At 46.6% G+C, this 23,396-nt stretch overlaps 1 protein-coding gene across 4 annotated transcripts in view; it reads left to right on the forward strand.

The window, feature by feature from the left end:
- NTRK3 (neurotrophic receptor tyrosine kinase 3) overlaps window positions 1-23,396 on the forward strand; it is a 221,350-nt gene that overhangs the window by 160,862 nt on the left and 37,092 nt on the right. For all 4 annotated transcript variants that reach the window (XM_075506228.1, XM_075506227.1, XM_075506229.1 and 1 more), the window contains 2 exons: window positions 17,133-17,263; window positions 21,342-21,514. In XM_075506228.1, the coding sequence (XP_075362343.1) occupies window positions 17,133-17,263; window positions 21,342-21,514 (304 nt within the window). The remainder of the gene's footprint in view (window positions 1-17,132; window positions 17,264-21,341; window positions 21,515-23,396) is intronic.

Below are 23,396 nucleotides of genomic sequence, written 5' to 3' on the forward strand. Positions count from 1 at the left end.
GTACCCCATCCAAATCGACATACTGGAGGCTCAGATACTGCCAAATGTTACACCCCTCAGTTACCTGGCTCAGAAACAGTTTTTAGGTATTTCCTCCCCAGAATACCCAAAAGAGGAGACATTGCAAGGAAAGATGCCTGACATTTGAAAACGTAAAGCTCCGCTGTGTCTGACACAGTGCTTTCTCCTCCATGCTCCCAGTGCCTGCCCTTCTCACCTTTCTTTGGAAACCACTGGGCACAGCCTGGGAGTCACCTGATTGTGGAAGGAGCACATGGCAGCTCTGTCCTCTTCTCTAACCAAATCAGGCATATCCTCAGGGAGCTTCATACAGTCTCTAGTCCAACAGACTGCAGGTTTGGTCCCCAAATAAAGGTCCTGGGTAAGCACAGGGAAATGCATTTCCCCTACCCCCTTCCAATCAAGGCTGAGGGGTGAGATTGCTCATGTGAAATCATTGTGTAGTGAGTTGAGAGGACAGGATTGCAAAGGAGAAAGGACTCCTATGAATCTACAGTTAGTCTGTAAAGCTTTGGGATCTGCTGAGAAATGCTGTCTACGTGGTGGTTTGTCCTGCTGAGTTGCTTCCATTTTTCTTTATCTGTCCTATTTGAAGGTTTTTAGAGCACTTTTGCAATCAATAGTCAATACGACTTGCTAAGGGTATAGTTTGGAGGCCTTTTTTAGGAAGGGAAACTGAGGCAACTTGTTGCCTTCCGCAGGCTGATGCAGTTCCTGCAGAAGCACATGGGAGTGCATGGCCAGACAGGGAACAGGACCCCAGGGGAAGTATGGGGACTGTGACCAGAGAAACCTGTGACCCTGGCACTGGTCTCAGCTGTCTCTGCCCTGGGCAGAAGTTCCCTATGACAGGGAATGAAATGATATTTCTTAGGGGTTCACCTAAGAACGGAACTCATTTCATACTTGAGCACTTGCCTGTCTTTCCCACTGAGCCAAGGTGCGGGGGCATCAGACACATGCTATCTATTGCTTGTTAAGTGGTTTAACAAGCCCAGCTAATTGCAATGTACTCAAGGATTTTGTAGCTTATGAAAGCGGTCCCTGTTTGTTTGTGTCAGTGCTTTAATACATTAATACACCAATTAAACCTCGGGGTGTGTGCGTGCTCACACAGCTTAACATACAGGAAGGCATGTTGATGTCTTTCGTATCAACTGGGGCTTCTCCGGCTGTTTCAGCTCCAGCTCTGAAGGGATGTTTGTGGTTTTACACTCAACCTTGTCACCAAAGGGACACACATCCTCTACATAAATACATAGTTGAACCCCCCCAGAAGTATGCTGTTTTACAAGACTCTGGCAGACACAGGCACTCTCTGTCATTAAGGTTTCCTTTTCTCAGACAGGCCTGGGAGAGTTTCTCAGCCTTTATTTCCATCTCGGTGCTGGTGATACAGGCAATTTGTGCATGAAAGTGTTGTCTTCTCTCCCTCAATTAGTCCCGAGGGGTCACCAGTGGGAGAGTGCTGTCTGTGACATTTGCACTTGTTTGCAAAGGGCCCGGTGCGTTCGTTAAGCCACATGGGTAACGAGCGATATTCAGTGCACAAGGCACCCAGCGTGAGTCTGTGCAGGGATGGGGCTGGAGTGGGCAGCGAGGGTCAGAGGTAAAAGCCTCCTTCAGCGCACTTATAGTTCAGTGAAAAGAAGGCAATTGCGGGGGGAGGAGAAGGAGAAATGACAGATTAAAGGAAATTGAGCAGCTGTAATAAATACACTTGAAATTGAAGAGCATCTAGGATGTAGTGATTATATTCCCTGCAGAGCTGAAGTGCTGAGGAGGGTCTGCAGAAAGGGCAGCCGTACAAAACCACTGGCCTTTTGGTGAGCAGGCTTATAGGGAATGCAAAATGAGTTGAAGAAAGCTGGCTGGGCTTTAATGAAGGTCTTTAAGATACAGTTGGGAAGGCTGTCCTAAACATTCAGTCTACTAAAAATAAAGACAATAAAAGAAGGGATGAAAGGACTGATGTACTCCAGGCTGGCTAAGCAAGAGAGAGAGACCGTGATGGGGCGCTGCTGAAGTATCACAGTGAAAGGAGAGGGGAGGAAGAAGAAAGCTGGAGAAAAAAAAGGGGTGGGATGCAGCAGCCCTATGGGATTCTGAGGGTGTATTTCAGACAACAAGGTCCCTTTGCACAGAAGTATCTCTGAGAGACAACGAAACTGGCCTCACAGCAAGGGGGGGGTTGGAGTTTTGAGGACAACAGTGAGCTGGTACAGGGGATATGGAGGAGAAAGTGCTTATGTTGAGAGTGATATATGGAGAACTTTGGTGACAGAGAACGAAAGCCAGTTTATGTCAGTGATAAGAGGAGAGAAGGTTTATTAAATATTTTTATATATTTTCAAATATCTGCCAAAATTGCATCCAACTTTATAGAGGATGAAGAGAAAGATCTCCCCATATCAGCGGCCAGCTGTTCAAGGGCACGGGACAAGGTGAGCATCCTCTACAGATGGAGAGCACATCCCGTATCGTACACACCTGTGGGCATGCACATGTTTCGCCAAGCTCTTCACTGACATTTTAAATTGCCTGTCTAAAATGGGGCAGATGGATGAGAGTTGGAATGTCGGTGGACATAATGGGGACAAGAGACAGACCAGTAAGTTTAATGTTTACTCTGGAAAATTCTTGGAAATCTTCTTAAACTTTAAGGGATGTTTTGGGAGAACACCTGGAAAAGCAGCTCTCTGTGAAGGCCAAACTTATGTGGCTTGAAGTAGTGGGAGGTCACACTCAACTAATCTGCTGGCATTCCCCAAGGAGCTAACTGCCACTATATATAAGGGAAATTCAGTGGATATAGTACACTGAGATTTTCAGCAAGTATTTGACAAGGACCAGCATCAGAGATTAATGACTGGGGGTAGAAGCATTGGTGTAGGATTTAAAATAAGAGCCTGCATAGAAATCTGCCCTAAGAGCAAGAGACAGAAAGGAGCTATTGCTAAAATGTTTCCAATTGGAAAAAGGTTGAAAGTGATGTGTCCTGGAGGTCAGTCTTAATCACCCGTGTTTTTCATAATGTCTGCTAACAATCTGCAAGGAAACACTGAAAGCAGCAGCCAGAGTCGTCCCTGCTGTAACACCATGGATGCGAGTGATTTTTCACCAGCGCTGACCATGGCCGAGGTCCCAAATGTGCCCAGTGCCTCTCCTGATTTGGGATGTGTTTGAGAGAGGAATCCCAAGTGAGAGAAGAAAAGCAGAGAGAGAGAACCTCTTTGACCCTCCTGCAATACTGTGAGCAGCACTGGGAATATACCCACACCGGGGGAGACGTGGCATGGCGAGACTGCAATTCATGCAACGGAGACACAGTGCTACCTATGAAGAAAGGATAAATGAAGCAAGCTGGTCAGCATAGGAATCTTTTCCTTCATGGAACTCCTTCCAGAAATGAAGATGTGATTTTGAACAGCTCGGTAATTATTTTTTCCTTCATTATTTTTTAATTTTGTCTGCTTTCTCTACAATTCCAGTTTCTAGTCTGGAGACCTCAGATGACTTGATGTGAGCTCTGTTTGCAGGAGAATTGCAGCCTGGCTGTGTAAATGCAAGAAGTCTGAGTGAAGTTTTGAACTTTGGGTGCTCATCTGCACTCGGATACTGATCTGGGTAGGTTTGCCCATTACCAGCTTGAAAAATCTCTGCCCTGGGAAAAGGTTAAGGGACTTGATTTAAACTCTGATTGATAAAGAAAAGACATCAAAGTGACCTTTATAATACAAGCTGAATTTGGGGTCACTTTCCAAGCTCAGATTGCAATAATGAAACAGGATTTGCAGGCAGACTGATGGATTAGATTAGTGGAAACTGGCCTCTGATTTTTCCATGTTACCATCCCAATATCTGATGCTGGCCCTCCAATTCAGACAATTCAGGAAAGCAACATATATAGTCTTGTTCAAGACATTTTCCGATTAAACGAGACCCATCCTAGGCTAGCGAGGAGAAACAGCTAATGGGATATCGGAGATCTTTCCACCATTATGCCCCACTCCATGTTCTGCAGCATCAGCCACATATATTAATCTACAAATTGCTATTGCCAGCTTTGGGAGGTCCTTTTTATGTCTCTGCATCCTCAGCTAACTGCAAAATATTATTTCCCTTTCCCTCCTTTCTCAGCAATCTTGCTCAGTTTGGTCCTTTCCACTAGCAGTATGTTCTTGCTGTAAAACTCCAGTATACACATTTAAATTTAAGCTGTTAAGCAGTATATTATATATATATATAAAAATATATATATAAAATCTTGGGTTTGTAGCTGAAGATCATAGTAGGTTACCTTCCCCATGTGTCTTGAATACCAACTTAGCAATCATCGAGTCGGCTGTAGTTCGGTTAAAGCTGAACATGCACCTTTTCAGCATCTGCAATTAATCATGCCTTCTGAGGCTACCAGCACTGAAGAATGTTTTCTCGAGTCTCACCAGGGCCCTTAAGAAGAATTAACTGGGTATTTTTCCCCTGGTGCAGATACTGATGTTTTGCCACAGGAGAAAACTGTAGGATTTTTTTTTTTTTCCCTCTTGCATGCAGTGAAGTTTTTGATGTTTTTCTGTGAAAATTCACCCCAACCATCTGGCTCATAATGGCATGAGGCATCACTGAAAGATGACAAACAGACAAATGGACAAATATACAGTTTTATTACCCCATGTTCTCCCCATGCTGGGAGTGTCAGAGACAATAAACCAAGACGGATTCTCATTTATAATCATAATAAAGGCAGGACACAGCGGGGATACAATAAGGCAGTACCATCAGGGAAGGAAGGGCAGTGTCCTAACAAGAGCACATGGTTCCTTAAATAGTCCTGAACTCCTGGTGATGAGGGATTTCCAAAGCCTTGTCCAAGGAGAACTTTTTCTGGTTCACTTCTCGCTCCTCAAAGCGTTCTGTTTCTGCCAAGGAGAGGAAGGTGGTGTTGGCACGACAGTGCCTCGGCTCAGCCAGTGTCTGTGAAATGTGTTGGATCCCACCATGGAGCAGGTCCAGAGACAACGCATGGCCAAGCCACTGCCTTTCAGAGGTCCTGTTCTGCAGGATGGATCCAGGGTACTGGTGGGCTCCTTTCTCTCATCTAGAGCCGCCCTGCCGTTATCCTGCTCGTTTTTCAGCAGCAAGGGGGACCTGAGAGGAAAGGTGGATTTCTCTTTGTGTGAAGCATCACAGGAGCACCAGTCCAATATTCATTGCATCCTACTTGTGACTCAGACATAGACCAAAGGAGTACAGGAAGCCTCAGCTACGCACAGGCCTGGAGAGCTAAATGAGGACCAGCTGCTATCCCCATCAGATTAGCTAATTCCTTTGTACGATCCGTCTTTCTCTTTATTCCTCTCTGCATAATTTGCTGCCTCATAACAATTGCCAAAATCACCCAAACCACAGTAATTTTAGAGCCCAGCAGGCAGAGCTGTCTCACATTACTCCTCCTTCAGGGGTTTCCTTCTGCAGGAGAAGTTGGCAAGATGAAAAAAGGGATGGGGTTGTGCAGACAGAAGAAGTAGGGAGAAAGCCAAGGGAACCTCAGGCAGAAACAAAGACGGAGCAAGGTCTATTCAGGGTGTTAGGAAAACATGAGTCTGAGGGAACACCTCATCAAGCCATAGATGTAAGCGCACCTCCTGTGTTGGTCCTGCGAGAAAGGGAGTCGGAGGAGGTGGGAAGGAAGGGGAGAGCTGGAAATTGGGCAAATTGGAGAGAGGCTTTCTAATAAAATCATAACTTCAGCCTGAGATCTGTCTTTCAACACATCATGTTTTTATTCCATATGGCCTCACTTCTGGAATTTTCTTGTTCCATGAGTTTGGCTGCATTAGCCACTTGTTTAATGACCACCAAAGGAAGTTGTTGGTGGGAGAATGACTGGGCATGGGGCAAGAAAAGGCATAGGTACCCAGAGATCCCAGAAGCAAAAAAAAAAGGAAAAAAAACGCAGAAGATGTCGTTTTGTCCAAAATTGTCCTTTTCCTTTGTGATGATGGTGAGGCTGGCAACAATCAGAAGCATCTCCAACCTGCCTAGAGCTCTAGCTGGAAAATGCAGAAGAACAGGCGCTCTCACCAAATTTCCTGCTTTGAGACAGTCCAGAAATTCTATCATAACAGATTTTTCTGAAAGTCTTTTCGCACTTCCACATCTGGAAGGAACTGTGCTTCTTCTAAAAATATTTCTTCATTTTGCACCCAACTTTGGGGCCAGTTCTTATTCTGTTCAGAGTGGGTTCTGCACTAGGGACCACAGCTGTAGTTCGGCACTTGAACCACTTCCAAACCATACCTCCTTCTTTAATGCCTCCCTTCTAATAGTCACATAGTCCCCAGAACATATTCAATATATCTGGAATTTTTTAGCATTTATGGTGGGGGCACATCAATATCAGAAGCCGTTAGGAAGACAAAGACAGCAGAGTCAGACTAGGCAGAAGCAGCAGCATATGCCTATGGCTAGATCCTTCAAACCATGGATCGGGCCAGAGACTGAACAACATTGAAAGAGTAGTATTAAAACCCCCTAAATTCTCAAAATTGCAAGGAAAAGCTTAACACTGTGACCTGAACCCAGTGCTGCAACATCTACCTGGGTGTGCAAGCAAACTGCAGCACGGCTCTGAGGTTGACTGCTGGGACTGGGATGGCACCAGCAGGATCTTGCTGCTGAGGCCAAAAAGTCAGATCTTGCTGCTGAGGCCATGGGACGTCTGTCGGTCAGAGATGTACCCCACTGTGGGGGTAAGTACTAGCTGGGCTGAGCTCTCCTGTTACTTGTTGGAGGGAGCACTGGGTGCTAGCAGCGGTGATGCGCGGCACCTTTCGTGTCTGGCTGTCACTCCAGGTGGGAACTGCAGTCTAATCAAGGCTGTTGCAAAGATGAGGAAGTTTTTTGGTGCTGCTCTCAAATTAAGGAGTGGGAGGAAGACCCAGCGCAGGGATGAGGGCTGGGAGAAAGGCTCATGTCGTGGCATGAGCCAATTAATCCAGCCCTGAGTGACATCCTCCTGCTGGGACATTGCAGGGGTGCCAAAACCCAGAGGACAGCAAAGGCGAAAGCTCAGGCTGAGTTTACTGAGAGCAAACTCCTTCCTACAAAGGACCCGGCAGCTCTTTTCTGGCCTTGCAGCAGCTCAGCATGATTCATACGCAGCCAAGAAGGGGCTGCTGCCTGTGCCAGCTACCGGAGCCAGTCCCCATCTCTCTGCAGTGGAGATTTGACTGGGGAAATGTGAGGCTCAACGCTGCCTGAAAGCAAGTGCTGCCGGGCTTCTGGCCCCACGGGAGCAGGCAGAGCCATGGCAGTGAACTCACAGGCTGGGGGAGCCGATAGCCAAGAGCCTCTGAGACCTCGGGGGCAGAAGGTAAGCCTCTGTGTTCCTGGTGGGAGATGGTCTCAAAGTTGCAAGACTGCTGCTGAGACTCAGTCGCTTCCAGCTTTCTTCTGATTATCCATCTCGGCAATAGGATGCTGTTAAGTGTCTGATTACTGCGTTGTTAAAGCCTTAAGCCTGAAATCTGATTACTGCGTGGTCCCTCGAGGGGCAGCCAATCCTCCTCCATCCCTCCACCAGTAATCCCTCCCTTCCCTCAGAAAAAATAATAAAAAAGACAGACAAGTGATATCTGCAGCAGCGCTTTCCAATCAAGTGAAAACTAGCTGGAAAATCAAATCAGCCGGTAAGTTCCTGCAAAACACAACTCTATCTCTTTAAATCTCCTCTTTTGAAGGGATGAACTGAACGGCAATAGCTGCTGATGTAAAACAAACCATTATTCCTCCTATCTCCTCTCCAAGCCCCTTCCCTGCAGACGCATGAGTCTGAGGGAGGCAGATGCTCTCTGAAGACTATTTTCCTCCGTTAAATAAATTCACTTTCAAATAATGTGTAATTAAATGTGTGGTATTGAATTAATGTTTTATTCTGAGTGCTTTGGCAGCAGGGGACCTAGGGGCCTGGCTGGTGGAAAGAAAACACGTTCACCAGAAAGACTCCCTTCCCCTCTCTCTTTCCCTTTTTCTCCCACCTTGCCAAGAATCCCAGTCTCTGTTTCCAAGAGCTGCTGGAGTGAATCAGTGAGTCGGTGAGGATAATGCTTTGTGTAAGGTCCCTTTTATGATACATCGCCATGGGGGTCTTGAGAGTTTCACCCAATGCAAAGACCTCTGCAACCCACTCCAGTCCCTCCTCTATCTGCCTCCTTCTGGGCTTAGTCTTCCTCCTCAGAAGAGCCCAGTTGTGTAGTTAACCCTTGTATACAAAAGGCAGAGCCTGAGCGTCCCCTCGGAATGTGATGTTGGTGCTGGATGTCTGAGACGGACTGCTGAAGCTGGAGAGGCAGTTTGACTTTGCAGCCTAGTGTCAGCCAGAAATTATTTGAGAAGGTGCAGGAGACGATGGAAATCACTGGTCCGGGTTTTAAGTCTTTTGTCTGGAATGTTAATAAGGTTTTGGTCCCATCAGCAGTGTTTTGTGTTCCCCCTGGGAGCCAGCTGAGGAGGAGTTGGTGCATACAGAGGCATGGGCGGGCACAGGGTGAACTTGCACCCAGGCAGCAGCAAGGGGGACCAGGGTGTCTGTCCTAACCTGAGGGGATCGTGACATGTGCCTTGGGCACAAGCAGGTTGGGCAGAGGCAGAGACTGGGTTGGGGTACAACTGGGAACCCGCTTACAGCTGCGTGCCTGCTCCCTAACCCTGACCCCAGCGGCTGCAGGGAGCCTTGTGAGCATTAGATTTCTTTTGGGAAGTCTTCCAGGTCTCCATACTAAAGGACTTTAACCATTGACAACAGCATAGGTGAAGGGATTTACCTTGTTGGATCAAGGAAGGGCCCTGTTAATATGATGAGCTCTTGCTTGAGTAATTTCAGTAAGTCACAAATCTGCAGAAGGAGGAGGAGGTGGATGCTGTCTTAAAGGCAAGAGCCCGCTGCTGTGCAAGGCCCAGATGTGCTGGAGGCTTCTTTTTTTTGTTGCTATAGTCATTGTCAGACATTTGCTGGGGGTGATGTGCAGGAGCCTTCCTCTTGCTGTAACTCCTTTGCTTTGGGATGTCCCCAGGATGGCTGTGCTTCTGCAGGACTATGCAGTGCTGGGCATCCCGGCTGAGACTGCTCAGTACCCAGTAGCCGTGGGACACTTTATATCGCTGTCATCATAAAATAATTACTAAGTGGTTAGTACTCAGATTTATGGCACTGAAATGGATGAGAAGAGCTTGAAAACACGTTTTATTTTTATAGGAGTGTCAGGTGGTTTAAGCTGGGTCAGAAGTTTTTGCTTAGAAAGAGTTTGTGGGGTGGTGCCAAGCGCATTCTAACATTATTATTTTTCAGATTTTTTTCATGAAGAAAATGAGAGTTTGATTTGGTTTGGGTTTAAGCTCTGCAGGTATGTCACACCAGGTAATGTCACCTGCTTCCAAATGGTTTTCAGCGTGATGTGGTGAGGGAGTCTGGCAGGCTCTGGGCTTGCATCTGATGAGTTGTTGGTTTAAGGGGTGATTGTGCTTTGCCTTTCTGTCAGCCCCTTTACACACCCACACACACACACACTCCCTTTACACTTACCTTTACCTCCAAGAGCATTGTACACGTAGACTGTCATTGTCGGCGGTGGCTGTGTGGCTGATATCGGAGCTGGTGCTGCAGCGGAGATTCAGCAGCTCAAGTTACGGCAGCTCAGCGGGTGCTAATCCAGTCGCTCCGTGCCGCTAATCAAATCACTCTGTGGAGCTTGAGGGCTGTTTTGCAGAAACGCAGCTCTCCCTTGAATTGAGGCTGGCTGGAGTTAGCTGGCGAGTGAAAGGCAGCCCTTTGGGTCAGGGCTTCCTCTCCACCTGCTATTGCAACAGCAAAAGCCAGAGGAGCTGATGATGTCCTAATTGCTGGAGGTATGCTTGGAAGTGGTAGACGTAAGGTATTTTCAAAGCATCAGACATCTGGCTTGCAGAGGTTGCTTTTCTGTTCTCCTGTTTTCTTGAGCTTGATTACACTGAACATCAGCTCCTGGTGCAGACTGGCATTCCTGGAAAATTTTTTTTAGCCCAGATTGTCCAGCTAAATGAGTCAAGGCCTGCTATTTTTTACCAAGTTCCATTTAGCAGAATGTACTGCATTAGCTCTGGGTCTGCTGGGTCAGCTGGGCAATAATGCCTCCTTCACATCTGGGACCTGCACTGATGCCTTGCAGCTGCTCCCAAGGAATGAAGGGAATGGTAAGAAAATGCAAAGAACTGCAGAAACATAAAGTCATTGTCTTTTACGGTCTTTATGAAGGAGTATGCTCATGACTGTTTGGTTGTGTAATATATAGTCAGGCACCAGGGGCTGCCTGGAAGAAAGTTGCCAGCATCTTGGTAAGACACAAGACATGAAAAACAGTCTGAAGACAGGCTGTGAGGCCAATGATGTATACTGGTTTGCTGGAGATCGAAAAACCTGAGAAGGGTAACACAAAGAGAGGGGTAACACAGTAAAAGGGAGAGCATCCTTTGCATTTCAGGTTGTTTCTGTCAAGGCCAAAGGAGAGATGGATGGAAGATGTGAGAAAGTCTCTGTCTATATTTTTCTTTGTGGACACACACAAATGGCTATTAGAGCATTCACGCAGAATTAGTAAGATTGAGATACTTCCCCCAAAGTGAAGAGAAAGGTCTGAGTGAGGTGGTCTTGTCCACAGGGGGTGCAAAGAAGGGGCTGGGAAGGACCTTGGTGCACCCATGTGTTGGAGCCCAGGTGGCTCAGCCGAGGACTGTGCCTGCTCCATGAAGTTCCCAGAGATTCAGATATGCTTTACATAAACCTTCATGATTTGGGGCCTCTTTGAAAGGACTGTCAGAACTGCTTGGTGCTTATAATCACAACTCTTTTGAAGCTGAGTCCTTGAAGGGTGCCTTAACAGAGGAACCTGGAAAAGAACCAGCGTCTGGGCACAGCGCCGAGCTGCTGAAGCATGTATCCGGGCCTGTTCCCAGAGGTGGCTCATGTCAGAGCTGAGAGAGAAGCCACCAGAAATGGAGGGCTACCTACTTGGAGTCCATACAGAGATAAGAAACAGCCTGTTAATGTCTCAATTTTTTTAAAATGATATGGGACTGATTCTCCCTTTGTTTACGTGTACTTCACAGCAGTCCACAACTGAAATCAGTATCCTTCATTGCCTTTGATGGATTTGCACCAGGCCAGGAGGGAGACTCAGACTCTGTGCAGCTAGCCTATGCATTATCTTCTCTCACTATAAGACAGGTCTGTGAGAGAATGACTTATCAGCTCTCCAGCGGCAAGGCTTTTTGATCTGGTCCTACTGGATCTGCACACTTTGCTCTGATCAGGTACATCAGGTAACTCATCAACATGTTTGGTTGACATCCAGGTTGCAATTGACTGGCTGACATGAAAGGCACTCTGTTTGGTAGTTACATGTCTTAATGACAAGATTTCCAGTGTAAATTGTAAGCTTTGTTTATTTGATTTTAATTGTCACGGAGCAAGGAAGCTATGCAGAGTTTATTCATAAGAATTATTTTAGCAGTGAGTCAAGAAAGAAGTGAATGAATCATATTGACTAACTGAGAACTTTGCTACCTTTTTGTGGACAACTTATATATAAAGAAAAAAGAGACAACTCTTTGGCATAAATTAGTTGTTACAGCAAATGACTCAGCCGCTACTGAAAAATGTCGTTGTTATCATTTATAAAGTGCTGTTGAATGCAAATGAGGCTTTAGAAGCTTATGAAAATCAAGGCCATTACCACAAAGAGCCCAGGATCAGACTCAAATCAGGATACCCTAGAAACACATCTAAAAGAAATCAGTTTTAAAACAGGGATTGAACAGCAAGAGGGGCAAGAAATAGGGAAGAAGAAAAAGAGAGAAGAAATGGCATGAAGTGACAAAGCTAAGGGAGGGGGCAGCTGGTGATGGAGAGGTGCAGGAAAGGACCTACCTCTAGGAAAACAGGGACACATGTATAGAGAGAAAAGAAACTGATAGAAAGTTTATATTGGTCTTTTCTAGGCTAGAAGAGAAAGCTGCTGATAAAGAGGGTCGTAAAAGTAAAAGCAAAAATTTCCATAGGTTTGCTGTGTTTCGCCAGTGAGCTACATGTTGTTCATGAATTAAGAGTCCAAGGACAGGAAACTCACTAGAAATAGGGCAACCAGATAGACTGCTGTTCAGGAGTTTGAAAGAAGGAGATGTGAGGAATTAATTTCAGACCTGGCGTAAATGATCCAGCTTAAGAAGTAGTTTTGCATTTTGCTGTAACTTAAGTACTGGCACTGCCCGTGGTTTACTCTGGAGTTTGATTTGTCCATTTACCTCCCACTGTAGTTATCTGTGCCCAAACACTTCATCCTGTGCATCCAGGCTTCAAGAGTATTATCAAACCATGGTTTTAAGGATGCTGGCTGTGAAGGGAATCTGAAATGCAGAATTTGCAGTGTCATTGAACCCACCTCTTCCTCACCTGATTCCCAGGACTGATTTGGAAATGAGACAATAATTTGAAAATTAGATTCATGAAATGTACGCATGCAACTTTCTGATTTCTGTTCATGTGATTGAAATGTGGTGGTTATTAGGAAAAGGGTGTTTTCATTGCACACAGTCTGTTACCAGCTCTGTGTGCTCTACCTGGGATTTGGACGTTGAGTTGGGGTCTTTTTGCCTTGACCTTGTCACAAGCAAGAGAGATTCTGCAATACGAGTGTAAACGGTGGGTGAAGAGTCATTGAATCAGTGATTTAAACTAAAAAGTTCTGGCTTTTCCAGGCTCCATCCCAGGAGCCAGTGCAGAAGTGACCCATCAGGACGTGGTAGATTGATGTATGAGAAAAGCAAAATTAATCTTGTTCCCTCTTCTTCTTCCCCTCTATCTCATGGCTATGCTGGGTTTGCAAGGTTAGCAAACTAGAATATGTTTGTGTCAAGAAGAGGAGCAGACATGACTAAGGGACACATGGGAGCAAATACAGGGAGGAAGAAGTTGCTGTTTTTAGACAGCCACTTTTCTGACTGAGTGCACTTTAAGCACAGATCAAGTTAGCCATCCTGCAAAAGGTTCAGAGGAGGTTAGGTAAGATCCCATCGCAGATCCAAAGTCGCAACCCTTCTGCCTTGACTCTTCCAGAGAAAAGGAAAGCTTTCTGCTCTGGAGGCAATTTGTAAAGGTGAGTGCAGTGTCCCAGACTTGTCCTCTTACTAATACTCTTGCTTACCCACATGCTACCATCATTGAACTGAAGTCGTGGGGCATTTCCAACCAGCTGCAGGTCGAGTGTTTTCTGATGTGGTTATGTGTTATTCAGAACAGCGGCGAAGGCAAGAGCTTGAAACACGTTCTCCGTGTGTTAAATCTTGATGGACAAGAAGGAAGGTGGAGAATCTGCCCAACTTTCCTTCTGTGTCATGCAGCAACATAGTAATCCCACAACAAGGACTGAAAGGTGTTTCATTTAAAACTGGAATTACTTCAGTGTTGTGCGCTCACATCCTTCCTGTAGATACAGCATGGCCTTGAATGACTTCCCATCATGCTGTCAAGTCTGGTTATTTTCCTGTCAGGTCTTACTGTGGCTCCTGTGTAGATTCTTCTTTTGAATTGTCTTGTCAGCTTGTTTTTATAAGTTAATGGTACAGGGGGAAGAAAAAAAAGAGTGGTACTTACGGGAAGACAGTTTGCATACACCTTGTCGGCAGGGCTGACTGCAACACAGCCGAGACAGATTAGCACACCACTGCCTGCCTAAAACAAATAAACACCAGCTGTTTATCAGACAGGGCTCAGCTTTCTCCAGGAGGAGGTAAACAGATTTATGCAGATGAACCTCCCGGGTGCCCTTGCAGCACAACATCTTTCATGGCTACTCGGCCTTCCTTATGAGTTACAGCCAGGACAGACGAGCAGAGATGCAAGGTTAGCACAATAACACAGCCATTCGCACAGTGCCAGGGCGGTTTGTCATTGCATTCTGTTTAAAGCCCATATTTAATAGTAATGTAGAATTAATCATAGTGCTGATCTCACTGTGAATGGAAGAATTTGATGTAAACTTCAGTATTTTAAGCCTATAGCATGTGAAAAAGCAATTTATTATAACTCACTTATTATTCCATTTGTGCCTAAAATACTGTAAAGCAAAATTTATGGCCATTTGAGGTTGAGAGAAATTGTGATCAGCAAAAGTACTTTTCTGACTCTATGTCAAGATTGTCCAGATGCTGTCAAACTGCTTAACTTCATGAACCTTTGGTTTTTGTAACCATCCAAGTTTACTTTAAATCTAGCAGTGCTACGTGAGTCCACTACTTCAAAAGGATTGCTCCTCCCTCAGTTCAACTCCGTCTGCTACAATATCTCCTTAAATTCTTCATATAAATTTTCCCTGAACCTTCTCAGGTGACCCTAACAACTTGCTGCGAAATCTGGTCTTGAAGACAGATGGGATATTATTTTAATAATGTAGACATAATTACACAGTCTGGATGCCGGCTCTCAGAAATGTCTGATCATTTATTAAGATGTTGTTGGGAGGAAAAATTGGGAGCTGAAAATTTTGGGCAAGACCCTGGGGAGTTCAGAAAGAGAGGTTTGCTTCAGTTCTCATGATGTTACTGCTTACTCATCAGAAGTGTAAATAATCTCAAATAGTATTGCTGGTTATTCTGAGACAGTTTCCTTTTTAACTTTATCTCACGTTAAATGGGGCAGTCGGATTGCAATTGCTACATTTCTGTTAGGATTCTGTTTTTTTTAAAGTGTCCTTGGGCTCCTCTTAATACAAGAACATTTCCCCACAGCTTTCTTGACTGCTGCTATTCATGAGAACAAGAATGCAAATACATGGTTTGTCAATACAGCAAATCCTAGGTACTGTAGTGATGAGTGCTATAGAAATGCTTGCCAAGAGAAAGAGGAAAAAAACCCCTTTTCCTCTACTCTATTAAGTAAATTGGTGCCATTTGAGCTTTTCTTAGATTAGGACTTTCCTCACCCAAGTGTATCACTTAACATTTCAGCACATAATATTTCAGATTTCTCAAGGTACTCCTTAAACACTCAACTAAACCAGGTGGAGAAGGCAAAGTCCACATGTGATTTGTTCTTCCTGGCTGTCACTCCAGATTTAAAACCAAAGTCATTTTGGATGTGCCTACCATCCTGTGCCTTAATGTTACTAATATTAATATTGGTAACTAACAGTTTTCAGTTTATTGAACAATTAATGAAAAGGTCAACAGGAATTCTCTATAGAGGCATTGTTCATTACAAGGCCCATTGCTTATGCAATCTCGCAGCATCCATCTTCCCAAACAAGAAAAAGGGCCAGAGATGGCAGCTCCTTAAACCTGCCTGTGAGCTCCTAATCAAAAAGCCTACTTGTATGAAAGCCATTAGGATGTTAGTCTTCCATTCCATTATCTCTTTGATGCATTAGGTGGTACCTATGTTATTGTGGGGCATATGCTCTCTGGGGTCGATGCAGGTGCCTACTCAGGCACCTGGGTGGTAGGAGCTGGTGGCAGATTGTGATCGCTGTTAACGATGCTTCCCTGCAGCCAGTTTGAAACCCGGTGTTAGTCACCTCCACCTCCTGCATCTGCAGTGCCCTAAGGGAAATGCATCTGAGCTAAGGGGTGCATACCTGTACAGCTCCCGTGGCACATGGAGGAGATGGAAAAGACTCAAAAGCAGTCCAGTTTTTGAGCAAGCAGATGCAAGGCCAAGTCATGAATGCCCCAGGATAGGAGTGGAAAGAGGGCACTGTCCCATTTAATGCCTCTGCTTGAGGAAACTTCTAATGCATCAGCTTTTGCTCACCAAGCACTGGAGAAGAGTGTACAGCTCTCATTGCCCTGCCATGACCATCAGGCTGAAGCTGTGGGTGGTCTGTGCTACCACAGTTCTCAAGGAAGGCAGTAAGCTCCAGTGAAGTGCAGTTCAGAGAGATGAAGTTTTGGGTACTGCACCTCCAGAAAATGCTATGGTGGCTGTGCATCTCTAGCTGCTTCCACAGTTCATTCCAGGCATTTAAAAAAGCCTCTTTGTATTGCCAGAGGAGCTGTATAGATGCTGTGATGCCAGAAGGGTGCTTAGAGGTTTGGCAGCAAGTAGCTGTACCCTAGTGTCATCCCCAAAAGAGAGTATGGAGACCCCCAAGCTCTCCCAGCAACCAGTGGCATTTAATCATGACCCATCATTTCTGGAGATCCTGCTAGTCACTTATCTACCCTTGTAGGTGCCTAATACGTGGGTAGATCTAGCCCTTATGAATGACCCTGTTAGCTGAGCAGACTAATCTTCATAGGCCTCTGTACCTTTGTTAAATTAATAGCTATTGCTCTTTTGATTCTTCCTGAAACCTTGGTTGCTATTCTCTGTCGGTCCTTGCCGTCCTAAATGTCAGTGGAAAGGATCATTGAAACTAATGTTTGTGCCAGTGAATTTATCCTGGGATGACCTTGTTTCTGAGGGAATAGTTGCGTAGGAGATGGCTGCAGGGTCAGGGTCTTGCTGTGGGGCAGTGCTTGGCATGTCCAACGGGCTCCTGCTCATTCCCTAAGGGGCATGGGGATCAGTGGTCCTCCTCCCCTTGGGAATGCTTTGACTTGCCAAGGTTCAGTCTCAAAAATCTGCCCAAGTTTGGGTTTAAACTGATCCCGATTGAAATGCAAAACTCAACAGGACCTTCTAATCTTGCCTGGCCTGACATCGGAAGTATGTATGTGACCTTTGCTAAGCCTCACAGGAGATTAATTATTTCCAGGAACATTCCAAAGAGATTCAGGTCTTTGTAGCAGATTTTGCCCCAAAGGTTCCTCTCCCTGAGGACAAGCTTGCCGCAAGCTTATAGTGAAAAATATGATAAACCTCAAGTACTTTCCTCGCAGATGTTTTGCATGAGACTAGCTCCATCCCAGAGATGGCTGCGTTCCGTGGGTGGGTAAAAAGATCCCCGTAGATATTTTTGCAAAGCAATTTCAGATCCTTTGCAGCTTGCTAGAAAATTGAATTAGTTGTTTTCCATTCCCTGAATTAACCCTGATTCATTCTTCCCTCAACCCTCTCCCTCTTCCTCCCCTCCCTCCAACAGATGTCCAGCATATTAAGAGGAGAGACATCGTTTTGAAGAGGGAGCTGGGAGAAGGTGCCTTTGGGAAGGTGTTCTTGGCCGAGTGTTACAACCTCAGCCCCACCAACGACAAAATGCTGGTGGCAGTGAAGGTAAATCCCAAGGGCGAATGGCAGAGAGTAGGGCAGGGGCTGCCCAGCGAGGCGAGGCTGGATGAGCCTCCGTGGGAAAGAGAAGCAGGGGAGGGCTGGGGGCCAGGGGCGGAGATTTATCTGATACCGGAGATTGTGGTAAATCCACTTAGTCACACAAAGTTTCAGTGTTTTGCTTCAAGGTCGTCTATTCTCACCAATGCCAAAGACTCTCTTCCTGCCGACGTGGCCAGGAGACAGACGGGGAGGAGAAGCTGGTCTGGAAGCTGTAAGCTCCCATGCAGCTGCAGCAGCGCAGTGTGAAGTCCACCTTCCCTCCATGAGAGAGCGGGGCTCTTCTTTTTCCGGATTTGATCTCTTTGTGGAACATGCAGAAGCTGCAACAAAAAAGGCCTCGGCAAAAATGAGCACTTAAAGGCTAAGCACGACAAAACAATTTGCTGGGATCAATTTGCTGCAAGATGAGCGAAGCAACCCAGATTGGCTCCAGTCAGCTCCTGCTTGCCTAGCCACAGTTCTCTCCTGTTTTGGTGATTTTGAGCCGACACAAGTTCAGCTTGGCTTGCACTGTGCTGCTTGCATCCTTGTGAGGGTCTTCATGTGAGCTGTGCCCCGTCAGTGTGGCTCTGGGCAGAGGAGACCGCTCAGTGCAGAAATGTGGTCTCCTCTCAAGTGGCACCAGTTGGCAGACACACATAGTCTAATCCCCAGGAGCTAAATGAAGCCTCCTAACTCCCTGGAAGAAGATCTGCATTTGAACTGATGCTCTAGAAGGAGAAAGGTTCCAGCACTCCAGGGTGCTGGAGGCATCCAGTCACTTGAGAGTTGTTTTAATCATTGGCAGTTCAAGCCTTTTTTTGTCCCCTTGTGCTCGGACTGTGAACTGCAAGATTGCACCTTTCACCTCTGAGACTGGTTAAAGCCGAGGTAGCACAGCTACTCATATGAATAATTGCCTGATTATATGGCTGGTACCTGCCGATCAGTGTCAGCCGTCCCTTATGCGATCCTGTCTCTCAAGTGTCTACTGAATTTCATTTGCATGTAAGCAGAGACAGCATCCGAACTTGTTTCTATTAATTGCTACTATGAGCTTACATCTCCAGAGTGCCTTTCATCCTGCAAGATCATACAGACCCAGCTTTAGAGCAGGGCCTTGAAGTCTGGCTTCTTGCCAGCTCGGGGCGGGGGCGGGGCAGGGAAAAACCCCTCTGATTTGGGTCACATTCTAAGTCTTAGGGGAAAAAAAAAAAAGGGAAAGATAAAACGGCTTTACATATTAAGTTGAGATTTGGCTGCATTTCCCGCAGATCTCCTGCTCCCGACAGAGGCTGGGAACTGCCTCCCCGGCCACTGCCGCTCAGGGCGGCAGCAGGACGCGCTGGTTGGGGCAGCTGGGTCCGCAGCCCAGGGTCTGCCTCTGCTGTGCTCTCAGGGACTCCCTCCCAGGGCCAAAGGAAGTGGCTGTGTTACTCACTCGGTTAAACGGACTCAGATTTTCAGTGGATCTAAAGGTTGCAGCCCCGCAGATAAGCTGAGTTTTGATGTGATGGCATGGACAAGCTTCCTGTTTTATTCAGCTTGCTTCTAAAAACATCCTAAGAAATGCACAAAATCTATATTCAGTGAAGAGTGTTGAGGTGACAAAGTCAAGTACTAGAAATGCTGGAGGGGCTGGTATTCAGGGCATGTCCTCTGAACACGTATTTTTCATTTCTCTATGGACTGCTTCATTGTGACGATCACTCCTGTGTCTGAGAGCTCCCTAGATGTGAGCGCGCTCGTTTTCACAGCCTCCCAGCGAGGTGCTGGGGTTGTATTATCCCCATTTTGCAGAGGGCAGATGAATAAACAGGGAAACTGAGCTGAAAGGATCCACTTAGGTGGAGGATGGAGTTACTAACCTGCCTTTCCAGCCCCGCAGGCAGCAGGTACCAGACCCACATTGACCCCTGCTACTGCAGTAAACACGCGGAGCTTGTACAGACCTGGCCCTGATGCTGCGTGAGCGGGGATTTCCTGGGTAATATTGGAACAACTGACACTTCATGACAACGGCTGCAACCCGCAGATGCTGAGTGACTTGCCAGACGTCATGCAGAAATTGTGTGATGGAGGCACAAATACACCCCAAACCTTCCCAGGAGAGGCATTTCAGTGGTTTTGCTGAGACATTCCTTCTCTTCCTCTGGTCCTGGTCTTCTTTCCCTGTTCCACCACTTTCAGCTCTTGTTTCCCTTATTTCTAAATGCTTGGCTGTGCAACCTTAGGAATGTGGGTTTTTAATATTTTTTTTTTTTTCTGTGTGATATTTACACAGTTGCAGTCCTAACACCTTGTGGAAATGATTGCGTGTGAAGGAGGGGAAGCCTAAACTCACTGCAGCTTGAAATATTGCATGCAACTGCAGGAAAAAGGGGGAGGAAAGAGTGATGGGGGAGGGGGGCTGTTTTCCTGGGGAAAAATAGGGTAGCATCAACATTATGAAGATATTAAATGACTAAAAGTAATTGGGTGCCTGAGATAAGGATGGATGCTTTGCCATCTGCACAGTGTAAGTAACATCCATCTAAATATCTCTAGTCAAGCTATCCCAGAGGACATAGAATTAAAATAAAATTATGCCATATGACTAGCAGTTTGGGAGCAGAAGAAGGAGATGAGGCAGTGTCCTAAGGCTTGGGTAAAAACCTCGCAGGAGATCTGCTCCAAGGGGAAAAGCAGCTACTCTGGAGGACTCGCTGCTTCGCTGCGCATGGCGTTGCACCCAGCAGTGCCATGGACCAGACGGAGGTGCGTTAGCAGCATATTCGACCCCTTCCTCTATGCACAGCTTTCTGATGCTTAATATCCCTTTTTGCACATAAATTGGAGCCTGCACCTGCTGATGCCACCTCTCCTGTCAGCATGGGGAGGTTCAAAGCACGGGGAAAAGGGGGCAGGCGTATTTGTGGGAGAGCTACCTATCTTCCCCACCACTGAGGGGGAACCGGTGCACATCAGATTGAATCTGGGGGTAACTAAAACAGGTTGCCTTTAATCCTTTTCAACTCCCGTTAGGCTGCACAGTTAAAGCCAGAACTGGTACTAAACAGTCCTGGCGCCTGGAAGATGGGGAGACTATAACAGAGACCTAAGCAACTCAGAACAGAATTGCTTCTTCATTTCCTTAAATGTTTGTAAAGACTGTGCTGATTCTCGTAGCTATCCCATCTTGTCAAATGTTCTGGACTTCAACTTTTTTACTAAGTGCTCATGGAAGAGCCCTCCCTTGATACCCTGGGATGACAACATGCTGCTTTCAAACTAGCTCTCCGATGCAACTGCACGATAATGCCCAAACAAGTGGCCTCCAAACCTGGGGAACCCTCCTTGATCACCAGCTGCACCTACAGCAACATCTTCATAGCAACCCTGCAATGTTGGGCTGGTCCACGCAGCCTGGAGCCTGCAAGCTACCCTGCAGTGGCAAAGTGGTGCGCTCAAATGTGGAAGATGAGATATTCTCAATAAGGATACCGATTTCAGCATCAGTCTGCCAGGGGAGCTGTTATAAACAGCAGGGAATAAAAACATGATTTTAAAAATTATGAGAAAAGACTTGACAGTGTCCTTCTTCAGAGGCAGTTTGAAAAATCCACACAATAACTGCACAGCCAGGCAAATCCATCTTCTGAATAAAGGCAGTGTAGTCAGCTATTTCAAAATAAAAGACAGATAGCAAGGACTGGCTGGCTCAGGAATTTAATAATAATGAGATATGAAGCCATTCATCCCTAGGTCACCAGTACAAATCCTGCCCAAGCTGGGAATAATTGGAAGCTATTACCCTCTGAGGTATGTTTGCTGCTGCCTGGGAAATGAGTTGGGGAACCTGCTGGGCCGGTAGCTACATGAACGAAACACGGAGGTGGTGTCACTGGCCCCTACTGCCAGCCCGCCCAGTGCAAATGGGCTGGCGGCAGCAGTTTCTCTTCCCTCCCTTCCTCATCAGCTCCTCTGTGATTCTGTGACCTGTTTGTTTTGGCTTTGCCCCTGCCTGAGCCCACCCTGTGCATATCTGTGCCCCTTCTTTCAGGCGCTGAAAGACCCCACCTTGGCAGCCCGCAAGGATTTCCAGAGGGAAGCAGAGCTGCTCACCAACCTGCAGCATGAGCACATCGTCAAGTTTTACGGCGTGTGTGGTGATGGCGACCCCCTCATCATGGTCTTCGAGTACATGAAGCACGGGGACCTGAACAAGTTCCTGAGGTATGTGCAAAGGAGGGCACGGGAGATGCTGTACAGCCGCTCTGCAGCCTTGGTGTGGCTTGTGACAGATCTGTGGTGTACCGGTGACACCACTGCCATGTGGATGCTGGTGGGCTGGGTACGAGAGCTGGTTGTTCCAAGGACGGCTTGTAGGAGATGATGGTCCTCACCAGATTTGGTGCTTTATTAACCCTACCCCAACATTTCCTTTTAGATAGTCCCAGGCATGGTCCCTGTGAGCTATGGAAACCTGACTTGTCTTCTCCCACCCCAGCGAGTTTGAAGCTGCAGGAAGCTTGGCTGCAATCCCTCTCTGCCCTGCAGGGGTAGGACATGAAGCTATGGCTGTGAGCAGCTCTGAGTCCCATCCACCCAGCAAAGACATGCCCTGCTGAGGCAGGAAGGCCACGAGCCATCTCTCCCCATGTCGCTCAGCTCCTGGTTCAATAGCACCATAACCAAAATATTCCTTTGAGAATCTTGCTGGAGTCCTTGGTCTGATTGGTATCCTGGGCTTTTACTGATCTTTAGCTCTCATTCCTGTATTCAGAAAAGAGCTGAAGAGAGCTGAGAAATGCTGGAGGGGCCTCAGGCAGTGCCTGTGGAGTCCATCCCTCGTCCTTGTTCCCTAAGCGGCATCAGCGATGCTGACTGAGGTACAAACTATCCTAACCTGTGGTACCACGCTACTCAAGAAGCTAGGCAAGGCCTGACAAAGTGCCGTAATTGCCTTCCCTGCCTCTAGAGAGACGCAAATTGCTGGAGCTCCCCCCCAATCATCATTCAACCATTTCATCAGCATGAGGCAGATCATTTGTGTGCCCTGAATCTGCCAGCAGTGAGGGGCAGGGAGCAACTGTGGGAGGATGTTTGTGGTGCTGTTCTCCCACGATACAGAAATTATGCTCTGAAACCTGCATGCAAGTGGAGTGGTACTTACCTCTTGAAATAATTAGTAGTTTTATTTCCCAGTATTTAGAAAATTGGACCCTTGATATTTTCCTGTTTTGACTGCTAAGTGTGAACATGATTGCAGCAGGAACAAGAAGCTTGAGCACAGCAGGTCTAGATCTGGGGTTGGGATACACTCGGTGATTATTTTTCCACCATCACAGTCAGTTTCTGACCAGGAAACACAGGTCCTTCCCTGAGATTTTCATTTCTAAGCAATCACCTACACCAGAACAGCTATGGGGAAGGACCTCAAAGGTTTCTTCTTTCCTCTCCCAAGCAGTGCCAACCTGTCTGCAGCTCCTTTGGGACATTTGCAGGGCAGTGGCTGGGCTGGGAACATCCCTGCATTGGTTTCCCTCCTTGTTTCGGCATAGTTGTGGGTAGATTGAATATAATTTTTATAGCTCAGTCCCTGTCTCAGGCTCTGGATAGATGACATCCTTGACAAGGTAGGATGAGCGAAGGCTGATGCTATACCAGCTTTGCAGAGCTCCTCAGACCCACGTTCAAAGGGGAGCAGCCTTGGTTATCCTGGGACCCTCTCTTGTAGTACCCTGTCTTGCAGGTGGTCAGCAACCTCCCAGCAGCAGTGGATTGAACTCTGCCTACCGGCATGAAACCATGCATTGGGCTGAAACAGTGTTTTAGCACAGATTGGAGATGCACTGTTATGGACAGTGCCTCAGCCTCATGGCTGGAGGAAGGCAGTCTAAAATAGAGCATGAGAGACCATGTTCTTGAAGTGCTTCACAAGGAAGAGCAGAAAATTGACCCATCTTTTTTCCTGGCAGAACCAGCAACCTTATTCTCCTTAGAGGAGGTACGCATTATGGCTGAGGCATAGCCTCTTTCACTGCTCTAATTGACCTCCCAAACAGTATAGTCCAAAACAGGCTCTCCCACTGTCTCAGAGGGATGTCTCGTGCCC

The sequence above is a fragment of the Mycteria americana genome, chromosome 6, assembly GCF_035582795.1.
Source record: "Mycteria americana isolate JAX WOST 10 ecotype Jacksonville Zoo and Gardens chromosome 6, USCA_MyAme_1.0, whole genome shotgun sequence".
NCBI lineage: Eukaryota > Metazoa > Chordata > Aves > Ciconiiformes > Ciconiidae > Mycteria > Mycteria americana.